This window comes from Mytilus edulis, chromosome 7 (genome assembly GCF_963676685.1).
Source record: "Mytilus edulis chromosome 7, xbMytEdul2.2, whole genome shotgun sequence".
In the NCBI taxonomy this organism is placed as follows: domain Eukaryota; kingdom Metazoa; phylum Mollusca; class Bivalvia; order Mytilida; family Mytilidae; genus Mytilus; species Mytilus edulis.
Genome location: NC_092350.1, coordinates 3,999,044 through 4,013,069, shown reverse-complemented (window position 1 = coordinate 4,013,069; position 14,026 = coordinate 3,999,044). Strand labels below are relative to the sequence as shown.

The window sequence follows — 14,026 nt, the reverse complement described above, 5'->3', positions numbered from 1 at the left end:
ATCACTGTATAGGCAGTGATGCATGTGGCTATAGGAGAGGGCTGATGCAATCATTAAACCTTATCAGCATATTCAGGTATTCTAATCCAGAGTGATAAAGGATGTGTATGATCCAATAGAAAATTTAGAACAATTAGCATAACTAACTTTTTAATTTTAGACTGTTATTGAAAAATTTAATATCATTATATGTATTATGAATTAATTATATAATTATGTATCACAATATATACTTGGTGTATTTTCAGATGAAATAAAAATAAATTACAAAAAAAACTGCATTCTTATTCCACAAAAAAGAAGTTTAAGTATTTTCATTCTTATTATATCCTATTCTAATTAAAAGACTTGTCTTGAGATGTTAAAAATAACTGATGTTAAATGAAATAGTATCATTTTTGATAAAAAGAAGAATAATTTTGGTAGTTCTAAACAATGCGAACAAAATTTTAGTATGGTTTTTCTGACATTCTTTTAATTCTATTGCAAACTACCTACTCTAAACTATAAAAAGTACAAAAATCCAATGGCGGTCAATAATTTCAGTAAAATATAGAAATATTTGCATTTTAGGCAAGACGTACAAAAATTTAGTATCGTTATCCTTAAAGTAAACATATTTTATGAAAAACAACCAATCCTGTTGAAAAATTGTACTGAAATCATATGGTGGTTAATAATTAGTATGAAAATAAAGCAATAACTGCATTCTTATTCCACAAAAAAGAAGTTTAAGTATTTTCATTCTTATTATATCCTATTCTAATTAAAAGACTTGTCTTGAGATGTTAAAAATAACTGATGTTAAATAAAATAGTATCATTTTTGATAAAAAGAAGAATAATTTTGGTAGTTCTAAACAATGCGAACAAAATTTTAGTATGGTTTTTCTGACATTCTTTTAATTCTATTGCAAACTACCTACTCTAAACTATAAAAAGTACAAAAATCCAATGGCGGTCGATAAATTCAGTAAAATGAAGACATATTTGCATTTTAAGCAACACGTACAAAAATTAGATACCTTTTCCTTTAAGTAAACATATTTTATGAAAAACAACCAATCCTGATGAACAAAAAGTAATGAATTCATATGGCGGTTAATAATTTGTATCAAAATAAAGCAATAACTGCATTCTTATGCCACAAAAATAAAAGTTTAAGTATTTTAATTCTTATTATATCATATTTTAATTAAAAGACTTGTCTTGAGATGTTAAAAATAACTGATGTTAAATAAAATAGTAACATTTTTGATATAAAGAAGAATAATTTTGGTAGTTCTAAACAATGCAAACAAAATTTTAATATGATTTCTTTGACATTCTTTTAATTTTATAAAAAAAAAGCTTCTAAAATATAAAAAGTTCAAAAATCCAATGGCGGTCAGTTATTACCATTTTCGTAGGAAGAAGTTCATGTTAGCAGAGACATATAATACAATTATGTATTATATGTCTCTGATGTTAACAATATTTAATACAAAACTATTTATCAACACCAACAATTTAACGCTCTAAGCATCTTATACTGTTATACTATTTTTACTTTTTTATTGCAACCAATTTTTTTAAAAATAATCGTGTAAATTAAGGTCTCTCAGTAGAGGTCCGCGTTCATCGATTGTAAACACTGTTGAGTTCGGTTTACATAAGAATTTTAAATATATACGCATCCGTCCGATCCATGCATCAATTTAATTTACTAATCGATCGATGACCGTTGTCACGGTAACTCTCACATATGTTATTTGACTTATCTGACGGATCCTATGGGTCACCAATCACCGATCACTCATCGATCAGTCAAACATCCGTCACCGATCATTCACCGATCAGTCAAGTTCACGTCAAACAGTAACGCCTAAGATTGCAAGTACTGTAATAGATAAAAAAAAAAAAGTTTAAAAAATACAGCAGTCAAGATTTTTGTGAAAAAATCTTACTCACTTAAACACAAACAAATATTTAAATTAACTCATCATAGATACCAGGATAAAGTTTTGTTTTTACGCTAGACGCGCGTTTCGTCTAAAAAAGACTCATCAGGGACGCTCGAATCCCAAAAATATAAAAAGGCCAAATAAAGTACGAAGTTGAAGAGCATTAAAGGACCAAAAGTCATAATAGTTTTGTCAAATACAGATAAGGTATTATATTCATGAGGTCGAAAAGCCATAGTAACAAACAGGAACAAAATGGCAAATAGACCAATCATACATTGTATTAGCACACATTAAAGACAAGAATACATACATTTACCATAGTACAATAACAAAATAACGGGATGTATAAATACAGGGCCACGTCATATATGTTACAAAGCATCATGAACAATAATGACAGGATTTACAAGTACCACAAGTATCTAAATCACAATAAAAACATACAAATATTTAACAAGAAGCACGGGCACAAAAAGTCATATATCAAATTCAACAACCTCATTCATTGCTTTCTTATTTTTGAATTTGTATTTATGCATGCCAATTTCACTCATAAATGACCGAAAGACCTTTAGCACTTGGACCGAATGGCCAGACTAACATTGATTCTAATGTAGAACCGCGCGCTAATTAAACAGAGCATGCTTTTTTTATTGCTTTAATGTATTTATTTATTACGGAAACAGATTAATATAAACACTTGTTGCTTGTTTCTGAATCCATTTTGTGAAATTGAATATAAAATGTACTTGTATGATGCATAATAAAATATTGTTACCACCAATGACACGTGTCATACAGACAAAACGAACATATTATGTTTTCATTGAAGTTGCAAACTATTGAATAGTTGCCTTTCGTATATGTGAAAGAAAATAATCAAATGGTACAACTGTTATCGTTGATATCCTATCTAAGATAATCCGAAAATAGCTTAGATGTGCATGCTGAGACATGTCGTAAGTCGGTCCTAACTTTATGATAATGACTGTCCTAAGAATACCTTATAGGATTATTTTAGGACCGTTTCGATAAACAGGCCCTAGTTTTCATAAGGTTGTTATGTAACAAAGATTTTTTAATTAAAATGAATAAATGTCGCATTTATATTTTAGGCATTAAGCTTATTGTCTGCACACTTTCCAGGAATTAAGCTTAAATCATGGGATTTAAGACTAATGCCTAACATCATATAGGCAATAGACTTACTGCCTAGGCATTTGCTTATTGCCTAGGATTTAAGCTTAATGCCTAATTTCACTTATTGCCACTAACATATACACTACATATAAAACAATATTTGACTTAAAACCACCGACTGAAGTCTGAGACTGCAACATAAATGTGTACATATTCTACAAATAGACAATTCAGTCAATCCAAAATCTATTTAACATACAGAAGAATTGATACATTGTTATACCTTAATGATGTGGCTGTGTGTTGCAACTCCGGATCACGACTGTTTTATTTTTATCATCTGTGTATATCGAATATTTCTTTTTAGGGCAAATTTTGCAAAACAGGGGGTAAATAATCAGAAGTCAGAAGCTCAAACACATCAAACAGATGGATGACAACTGTCATATTTCTGACTTGGTACGGGCATTTTCTGTCGTAGAATATGGTGGATTTAACCTGGTTTTCTAGCTTGCTTAACCTTTTATTTGTATTACTTTCAAATTCAATTACATTACATTGACAACGATGAGTGAACAAAAAAAATAGACGTAAAATGTACAAATGTCAAAAAAGAGGTATAGCAGTCAACATTGTGTTATTATCTTATTCATCTTAATAATAAACAAATGTGTAACAAAGAAACACAAAAAGGCATAGAAAAGAAATTACAAATTAGATAATGTGTTTTATTGATGCGTGCAAAAGTACTGTCATTACATGACTGTGTTTAAATGTGTAACTTAAAACCTATCTGTGTATGATAGAATACGATGTAAACTACAGAGAATTACTTAACAGCTAGTTCTTTAAGAAGTGTATTTCAGATATTCAGGTCACAATATGGAGGGGATTACTTAACATCTAGTACTTCACGAAGTGTATTTCAGATATTCAGGTCACAATATGGAGAGGATTACTTAACATCTAGTACTTCGCGAAGTGTATTTCAGATATTCAGGTCACAATATGGAGGAGATTATACTGTATTCAGTATTATCTATTATCATCATCTGTAATGAATTCGTACATGCATCAGTCTGCGATATCAAATATGAATTGAAGGAAAATGAGGAAGTAAAAATAGCAGATTGTAAAAACAAAGGACTGACTTTTATACCTCAGAATTTACCGGGAGATATTAAAGTTTTAGATATGAGTTTTAATCTGCTACGAATGATTGGGAACAATTCTTTTGTTAATTATAAATACTTGCAAGAACTTTTCTTGAGACAAAATCAACTTGATTATTTATCTAACAACTCATTTCAAGGACTACACAAACTTACAATACTGGACATGTCTGAAAATATACTTAATCTATCTAACGTTTATTCCGCAGAACTATTTCATCCAATTAAAAACTTAACGAAATTGGATATCAGGAGAAATATGCCTCAACCGATAGACTTTGATGCTGATTATAATTATCCCGATCATGCATTCGGTATTCTGACGGAGTTGTCGTTCTTAGGAATCGATATGATGCCTTTGCCACACTTTGGAAGTGGATTCGGTCACATGATCACTCTTAAAGAATTACACTTCGACTCATGTTATTTAGTTCGCTTGTCGAATGAAATCTTTCAGAGGTTTTCATCCTCTGTAGAACAGCTGACTATCAGAAATTGTCGGTTGCACTTTGTTGTCACAGACAATAACGCATTGCTGCAGTTTCCAAATCTTCATGTTATAGATTTTTCTGGAACATTCATGCATTTGAAGCATGCATTGCAGCTGTTACAACCATACCGTAATAAAAGTATTACGACAATAAACTTCGGTCATGTGAGTGACGTTAGTATTGACAGGGTTGATATCCCGTATGTTCTGACAATTACAGTGGACATAATGAAGAACCTGAAAACAATTTGTGTAGAAAATCTAGATTTATCAGAAAATGGAATAGTTGATTATGAGCCTGGATCTTTGTTTTCCCTCGATCACCCGAAATGTTTACGACATATATCCTTTAAAGGGAACAGGTTTTTGCTTTTTAGCGAGAAGAAACTAAATGAGATACAATATTTTCTCCGTAAAACTGTTAGATTAAAATCGTTCGACTATTCATATAATGCTGTCAACTATGGTATAAAATATTCAGGTACTTCAAATTTAGATTTTAATTGTTCATTTCACAGTTGTGTGATATTACCAAAGTCACTTGAAAAATTAGATGTCAGTCACACAATAGCATATACTTTCCCTGCAATTTATTTATTAGTTCCTAAAAATAACAGCCTTACATATCTGGATGTATCTTATTCAAACATAAATGCTCCTATGATTGATTTTCAAATTCGACTGGAAACATTTATTTCTACTGGTGGAGATTATTCATTTGCATGGAATCAATTAAAACGTTCTCCCTATCACACTCTGAAAACGATTGTATGGAAAAACGCCGACCTAGATACTGCAATAAGACTATACGGAAATCAATTCTTTAACAGTATAAGATCTATCGAGTCAATGGATATATCTGAAAATGATATTTGGTTTTTTCCAGACGACTTATTAAATCCAATGCCTAACTTGACATATCTTTATTTAAGTAAAAATTCATTTCAGTCTATTCCGATACAACTGCGTGATCATACTAAAGTACAAATGCTGGACGTAAGGAAGAATCGATTAACAAGTGTAAGTTCAGCTATCAGAGACTGGGCAGATAAGATGCAAGAACTCCATGGAATGACTTTACATCTCACTGATAATGCATTTGAGTGCAATTGTGACAATATAGACTTTATAAGGTGGATACAGACTACAAAAGTTTATCTAGACAGCCGATCGTATAGATGTAAATTGTCCAACGGCACAGTAATTGATACATTTATTGCGTACAACTCTTTATATGAGTTGTTTGCTGACTGTAAGAATACTATGTGGTTAACTTTTGCATCAACATTATTATCGACATTCATAACGATCTCACTGTTACTTTTTGCCTATAACAGGAGATGGAAAATCATCTTCTCTATCTATGGAGTTATTCGCCGTGTTGTTGAGCGCAAAGTCTGGAGGATTTACCAATATGACGTGTATATATCATATGAAGGGGATATTGTCATTTGGATTAAAAATGTATTAATACCTAAACTTGAGATCGAGTGGGGACTGACGATGTGTATTAAAGATCGAGATTTTTTACTTGGACCGAGTCAAGCGGACAACGAGGCAGAGAGCATTCAAAACAGCAGGTCCATTATATTTCTGATCACGCCCGAATTCCTATCGTCACATGATTGCATGTTCGAACTTGACAGGGCAAAATATGAAAGAATTACAAAGAATCTGGAGCGTATTATTATCATTACAAAAGATATAACAATTACTGATATTCCTAAAGAGTTTTCGTACATTTGGAATTATGCATTTATTGTACAATGGCCGGAAAATCTAGAGGATTTGGATGATACTTGGAGGAAACTGAGGATGCTGCTCACTGATGGGTTGATTACAAACACATAATATCGTTATAAAAATTATTAAGACAATGCATATACCATAAAAGTTCATTGAAACACATAATGATGTTGAAATTATGCACTTCAAAAAAAGTACACAGAACGTTTATTAACAATAATTTTGTTAGTTATAGCACAGGTATAATAAAAATCACTGGTACTGCACGTCCATACTGCAATGATAATACATGGTGATGACAAAGCAATGTAATATATCACTGGTACTGCATGTCCACACTGCAATGATAATACATGCAAAGCAATGTTTTAATATCAGGAAGTAGAAAGGCAACACATTGTCACTGCTAACATATAAATTATTGAGTATATGATATTTGTCTTGCAGATCTGCTTTAAAGCTTGCAGTTCGGTGTCAGCCAAGGCTCCGTATTGACGACCGTACTTAGGCCTACAGTGGTTTAATTTTATAAATTGTGCCTTGGGTCGAGATTTGTTTCATTGACACTCATACTACATCTTCCTATATCTATATAGAAAAGTTAAGAGCAATACTTGTCAATACAACTTAAACAGAACTTTAAAATAGTCTAATGTATCTGAGGCAAACTCAGCCTTACCAAGTTAGAACGTAATTTTCTACATAATTTCTCAAATGCAAACCGACTGTCCAGATCAAATGTTTAAATTAGAAATTTCAGTATGCATTCAACTTCATAATAGGTAAGATTTTTTAATCTTTATTTATTACCAATGCTCATGCATTCGTCGAGCTATCAGTATGTCAAAATGAGGAGCATGCATTCTGTTTAAGAATCGGAAATATGATTCATATGTCTCAAATGTGTTAAATGTTTTTGAATTAAAAGATGAAGTCCGGCATAAATTAATTGTCCAGATTTGGCTCTATTCATCATCTCATTTGATTGAACCAGCTCTTTTTACCTTTGTATTTAGATTTTGTTTTTTAAATATTTCAGTCCCAATCATCATTGGACAGTAGTTTATTGTCAAAACTCGTACCATTTTCATTTCATTTCGTGCATTTCATTTGATAAATAAATGTGATGTTTATAACTGCATGGTGGTGTTTTATATATATTACAAATAGATGCGTTCTATTAGAAAAATTGTTCTCCGGCCAATAACGCTTATCCATATTCAAACAACGAAATTAATAGAATTGAATGAGCTAATTATCTTATTGATTTATTGCATCAAAAATACATTTATTTGTTTAGTGTGTCTAAAATGTTCTTCAGTTCATTATTTACGGTTCGTCAATTAAAAGATGGGCAAAAGATACCATAGGGACAGTCACACTCATTGATCGAAAATAAACTGACAACGCCATAGCTAAAAAATTAAAAGACAAACAGACGAATAAAAGTACACAAGACACAACATAGAAAACAAGAAACAAAGCAACCCTTACCCCATTAAAAACTGGGAGTGATCTCAGGTGCTCCGTCGGGGTTGGTAGATCCAGCTCCACATATGGTAACCGTCGTAATGCTCATATTAATACAAACCCGATAAATATTCTAATTCGGTAAGTCACATTCGTGGTGAAAAGGGAGACGGATTGTAGTTACGACATAAGGAACATATCCAATATAATCTGTGAAACGGTAATTCCATAACGGTCCCCCAATTCATGGTGGCGTCTGTAAAATTTACACAGGGATGATGTCTACTTCACAATTTGGAACTCTTTAATAGTTTCCTTGTGATCAGCAACCATCTATCAAGGATATCATGATATGAATTAAAAGCCCTGGAATACTGTATCAATTGGGATATATATATATATATATATAACTCGTCTAAACATCAACCCAACAATGTTAGATCTGTAAATTTGCTTTCGCAAATGTTTGGTTCTTCCCTCGCCGGGATTCGAACCCATGCTACTGTGATATCGTGACACCGAATCGCCTGCACTGCAGCCGTCCCGCTAGACCACACGACCACCTGGGCTCTCAAAAAAAGAGCTTTCGCTAGCCGTGTGTTACTTTTCCTCGTCAGTTTTAATCTAGCGGCGTACTACATACTTCATAGTTGCAGTGCTGGCTTCAAATGCAGAAACGTTCCAGAAAAATCTATAACTCGAAGATTTGGCAGCAAAGCATCAACTTCAGTATTCACAAAGTATAACAAACAATTTCTGAGAGTAAGAACTTCTAAGGAAGAGGAAAATCTCTGAAACGTTTTATTCTCAAGACGTTTTAAATAACAAGATTGAAAGTGTAATTCTTTCAGGTTATTTAATCGACTGAATCCACTTCCGAATTGAGGTAATGGCATCATGTCAATTACTAAGATAGACAACCCCCACATAACACTAATTGCATGATCGGGATAATTAAAACCTTTAGCTTCATATGATTGTTTTATATTATAACTTATATCCAATGTCGTTAAATTTTGAATTGGAAGAAATAATTCTACAGAATAATCCTGAGATAAATCAAGCATATTGTGAGACATGTTCAGCACAGAAAGTTTGCTTAATCCTTGAAAAGCTTTTCTAGATAACGTATTCAGTTTATTATTTGTCAAATTGAGAACTTGGAAATCTGTATAATTCACAAAAGAATTGATATCAATTTCACTTAACTCATTTGAACTCAGATCTAAAACGTTAATATGACTCGGTATATTTTCAGGTATAGACGTCAGTAGCTATCGTTACTTTCTCATTAGAATCGTATTGTATATCGCATTTAAAAAGCCTTGGTAATTCAGCACACTGAATAAACTATAATTCTCATCATATTTTTCTCTTACTATCAGAGACAGTTATTTAAACCGTTCATGTTAATTAGTATTATCGTTGTTAGTACTCACACTTTATATTCAACAAATACAGTTCAATAAATGGATGTAGTTAAATCAATATTCATTAAAGTTCAGCTATTCATTCGCCTAAATTTAAAGTTCAAGTTATAGAACTTTCTTATTTTAACTCGTTTACATGGTGCCCCTTTTCCAAAAATAAGGTGAAAAAAACCCATAGATTATTTGAACTCGTAAATCGAAAATAAACTGACAATACCATGGCCAAAAAAAGGAAAAATGACCCAAAGACAAAACACCTTATATACACAGATCATAACATAGAAAACGTAAAACTGAGGAACATGAAACAGACCTCAGAACTAGCGATAATCACCTGTATTCTGGTAACAATGTCCTTCTTCTCATGTCATGCGACTCATGATAAGTCTTATACTGCCTATTCTATGTTCTTGAATAATGCACTTGTTTTACTCTAATTTTTATAGCATGCATAAATGGTGTTTAAGTAGTTGTTCAGTTATTATTACAAGTCCAGTATTTTGTTTTTGAAAATGTTGTCTATTTTCATTAAAGCTTGAATAGTTTTCCTTAACAATTTTTTGTTTCAACATTTCTTTTTATCGGCAATTTGTACATTGTCCCGTTGATAGAACAGGACTTGATACTTGTAAATGCGGTCTTACAAAAAAAGGATTTGTGGTATTACAATGTACTGCCAATGAGACGACTTTCACAAATGACCAAATGACACAGAAATTAACAACTTCAGATCACTGTATGGCCTTTAACAATAAGCAAATACTATGCTGCATTGTCAGCTATAAACAGGCCCAGAAATGACAACTGTAAACAATCTTGTATATCCGCCCCAATTTATCAATGAAATACACTCGTCTCTATTCTAGCACCAAGACAGCCATCATGGCATGCATCAGACCTAAAAGAAGAGTACTCACTAAATCATTTTATCAGCTCGGAATACATAGCGGGCTCGCTTGATATTCTTGCTAATAAAGTCAGTATCAAGAAATCAAGACCAAAAAAGTCATTATTGTATATATATGATTCTCAGGTATTCAGGATATGTGGTTTGGATGCATATGTGGCAACTGTTGTGTTTCACATGTCAGTACAAAAACAGTGATACATCTAAGTCCTATTAGGTAGATCACATTTGAGAGAAATAAAATAAGACATGAGTATGGCAAAGTCAAAAGGGACAAATTGGTCGTCCAACAACCAATCTATCATTGTAAGCCCTTACAACGACTTATAGTAGGGGTTAAGCGCTATATAATACGGCAACGATTAAGAGTTGTTTTTCTAGATACTATCTTATAATCATTAATAAAACCAACAGTTGTATACCGCTGTTCGAAGGTCATAAATCGATAGAGAGAAAACAAATCCGGGTTACAAACTAAAACTGAGGGAAACACATCAAATATCAGGGGAAAACAACGAACCAACAAAAAAACTAAAGTGCAAAACAACAACAAACGACCATGCAACACACACACAGAAACGAACTATAAGATAACAATTGCCATTTTTCTGAAATAGTACATGGGATTGTAAGAGAAAAAGAAGGTGGGTTAAGCCCGGTTTTGTAGCTAGCAAAACTTCTCTCTGTTATGGCAATGTTACAATAAACACTACAATGACAATATTACATGACAGGACTTCATTACAAATAAATGTAAGAACATAAACAAGCCGCTGTCCAAGAATTTTGCAAATCCAAGATAGTTAAAGAAATTTATCAACATTTAAAACAAATTTAAGCATAGGGTGAATGTTATGTTAACTGGCTGAAAAACTGCATTCATTTATAAGAAAATAATGGATAAACAGGATCTCTCTGTACAATAATTAATTATAGATACTATCTTGAACAAAGTTTTGTCCAAGGTTGGTGCAAAACCAGGATAGTTGGGGAAATCATTAAACGTCTATGTCTACAAAAGTCACTTACAAAAGGGATGCAAAGGTATTTTACACATGAGTCGCAGACTCGACAAACAGTTACAATTTTGTATAATTTTCTTATCGAAATCCTTTTTCTTTCTAAAAGTTATACAAAACAGTTTCCTTTTTGCTTTTTTGTTTATTTGTTAATCGCTTATAGATAGGTAGAAGCTTTCAACCGAAAGAAATTGTGATGATTGAATAGAAACATGAGACTAAAGATACTAAGGAAGTATTTAAAAATTTAAAAAACCTGAGAGGAACTAACAACGTCATAGGAGTATTTAACCACAGTTTCTGATTTAACTTCGTCTCTTTATCAAGGTCTTTAATTTCTTTCAAAAAGGTCTTTGATATTTTTAGTAATTAGAGATTTACATTAAACAGTGAAAGGTACAATTACAAAATCTGATATTGAAACTTTACCTATGCAAATATTTGTCTGTTAACTTCCTGATATGCAATAGATGCGTTTGTCATCTAACGATATTGGTAATGTGTTACGACATTCAAGATTTTGTTACATTTTAACAAAGATGTAAATACTATTCTCAAATTGATGATAAAGCTAATTGAATAAAAAAGATCAGGGTTGCGTTCAATATTCAAAAAATAATCCTATAGGTCAAACTTAATCCTAAGGGAAAACAAAATATCCTACAGGACAAAATGTGTCCTAAGGGAGACAAAACATCTCACAGGACAAAATAAATCCCTTAGGAGAAAAATTATCCTAAGGGACATTTGTTTCTGACAAAAAGTCGTTCATGGTAATCCTATAGGATAAAAAAAAATCCTTTCGGATTAAAAATTTATTTTGAAAATCCTCATCCGATAGGATTTATATATCCCAAAGGATATTTAAAATATCCTAAGGGATTATGACTTTATCCTATAGGATTTCATAAAATCCTGTAGGATTTTTAAATATCCTATGGGAGAAAAAAATATCCTACCGGATTTGGTCACTGTTTTCACTCCAGTTGCCGAACCGGGCGAGCCTCATTAATTTTTTTTGTATTGTTTTATTTATCCCCAGAGGTATACTATTGCCAAATTTGATGATTCTACGACAAAATAAAGTGTGGTTACAATTTGCACTTATGAAAAGTGCAAATTAATGCAAGAACATGTTCTTAACACAAAGGTAAGATATCAGATCTTAAATTATTTTTAATGCGAGCGACACATGATACACATATCGGTTAATAAAAGGGGAATATTTCACTTTCAACTTCCTTATGTTTCTTTAGTTGCTGTGTCACCATGTATACTTCATTGTATTATGTACATGGAATAACCATAAACCATAGATTAACCGATTTGGGGGAATTCAAAATTAATTTCATAATGCGAAATTTATATATTTGAAACCGTATGAATTTTTTTTTTCAAAAAAGATTTACTGATTAGCAATCATACAACTCCTTTTGATATAGGAAATTACGAATGAACAATGATCAATTATCAGTTTCATTTTGCAATTGTTTTTCTATTCAATTGTTTTAATTTCAGTTGATTCTTCTATTATTTTTAATCATCCATTGTATTTTTTTTTATTATTCTCTTTTTTTGAAAATTTATCTATGTCTATGTATTTAGCATGGCTCGGTATATCAACATCCAAACCATATTTCTAACAGGTTTATTTGATACATGTTCGATTTAAAAAAAAAAGTGTAATCTTACATTCAAAACGGAAGACTTTTTAAGATAGTGTTATCGATCACTAGAACTCAGGACGAAAATATATATCACGTTTAACAAGTCGAGAACTTTAGATTTCCTGATGTCAGAATATATTTGCATAGTAATTTCCTAAACACGGCCTTGAAAAATTAACCAATCGACTCAATGAACCACAATGCATTGTGGGCTACTACGAAATCGTTACCACTGTCAACTAATATAATGTTTGGGACTTTCAAAATAGATGGACTTTTTTTGCGAATATTTTAATTGTAAAATATATAACATTAAAAAAAGTATTGTTTACGGGCTAAACGATTCGACTTTCATTTTCGCCTTGTAAAAGTAGTTGAACAAGATGTTTTCATTGTTATGCATTGTACCTGTGCAAATATTTACAGCGTGAAGCAGAAAAAAATTAGATGAATTGAGTATGATAGCTTATTTGGGCAATTTTATGCTCTAGAGAAAAAAATGTAACTCGTCCGTGGCCACGACTAACATGTCCGTAGACACGACTTGCTTGTCCATGGCCATGAAATACAAATTTTACAAATAGAAAATTCTGTCAATCAAAAATCTGTTTAGTATACATAAGTATTGGTGCATTGCTATACCTTAATGTGACCTACCGAATTAGACTATTTACCGGATTTGTTATCACATAAGCAACACGACGGATGCCACATGTGGAGCAGGATCTGATTACCCTTCAATAGCACCTGGGATCACCTCTAGCTTTAGGTGGGGTTCGTGTTGTTTATTCTTTAGTTTTTTATGTTGTGTCATGTGTACTATTGTTTTTGTTTTTGTTTTTAATTTTTAACCATGACGCTTTCGGTTTATTTTCAATTTATGAGTTTGATTGTTCCTTTGGTAACTTTCGTCCCTCTTTTAAAGATAACGCGGTATGCTGCTATTCCGGATCACGACTGTTTTATTTTTTTTTATCGTCTGTGCATATTGAAAAGTTCTTTTTAGGGCAAATTTTTCAAAACAGAGGGTAAATAATAAA

General features: G+C 31.9%; 1 protein-coding gene across 1 annotated transcript; it reads left to right on the top strand.

Annotated features, from left to right (window-relative positions):
- The first annotated feature begins 4,093 nt into the window (after positions 1-4,093).
- LOC139482592 (toll-like receptor 6) lies at positions 4,094-6,598 on the top strand. Its single transcript, XM_071266505.1, has one exon. It carries the CDS (start codon positions 4,094-4,096, stop codon positions 6,596-6,598), a length of 2,505 nt encoding a protein of 834 aa, XP_071122606.1.
- Positions 6,599-14,026: the final 7,428 nt, after the last annotated feature.

Coding starts and splice junctions, on each gene's coding strand:
- LOC139482592 (XM_071266505.1), top strand. CDS start 4,094: ATGGAGGAGATTATACTGTATTCAGTATTATCTATTATCATCATCTGT.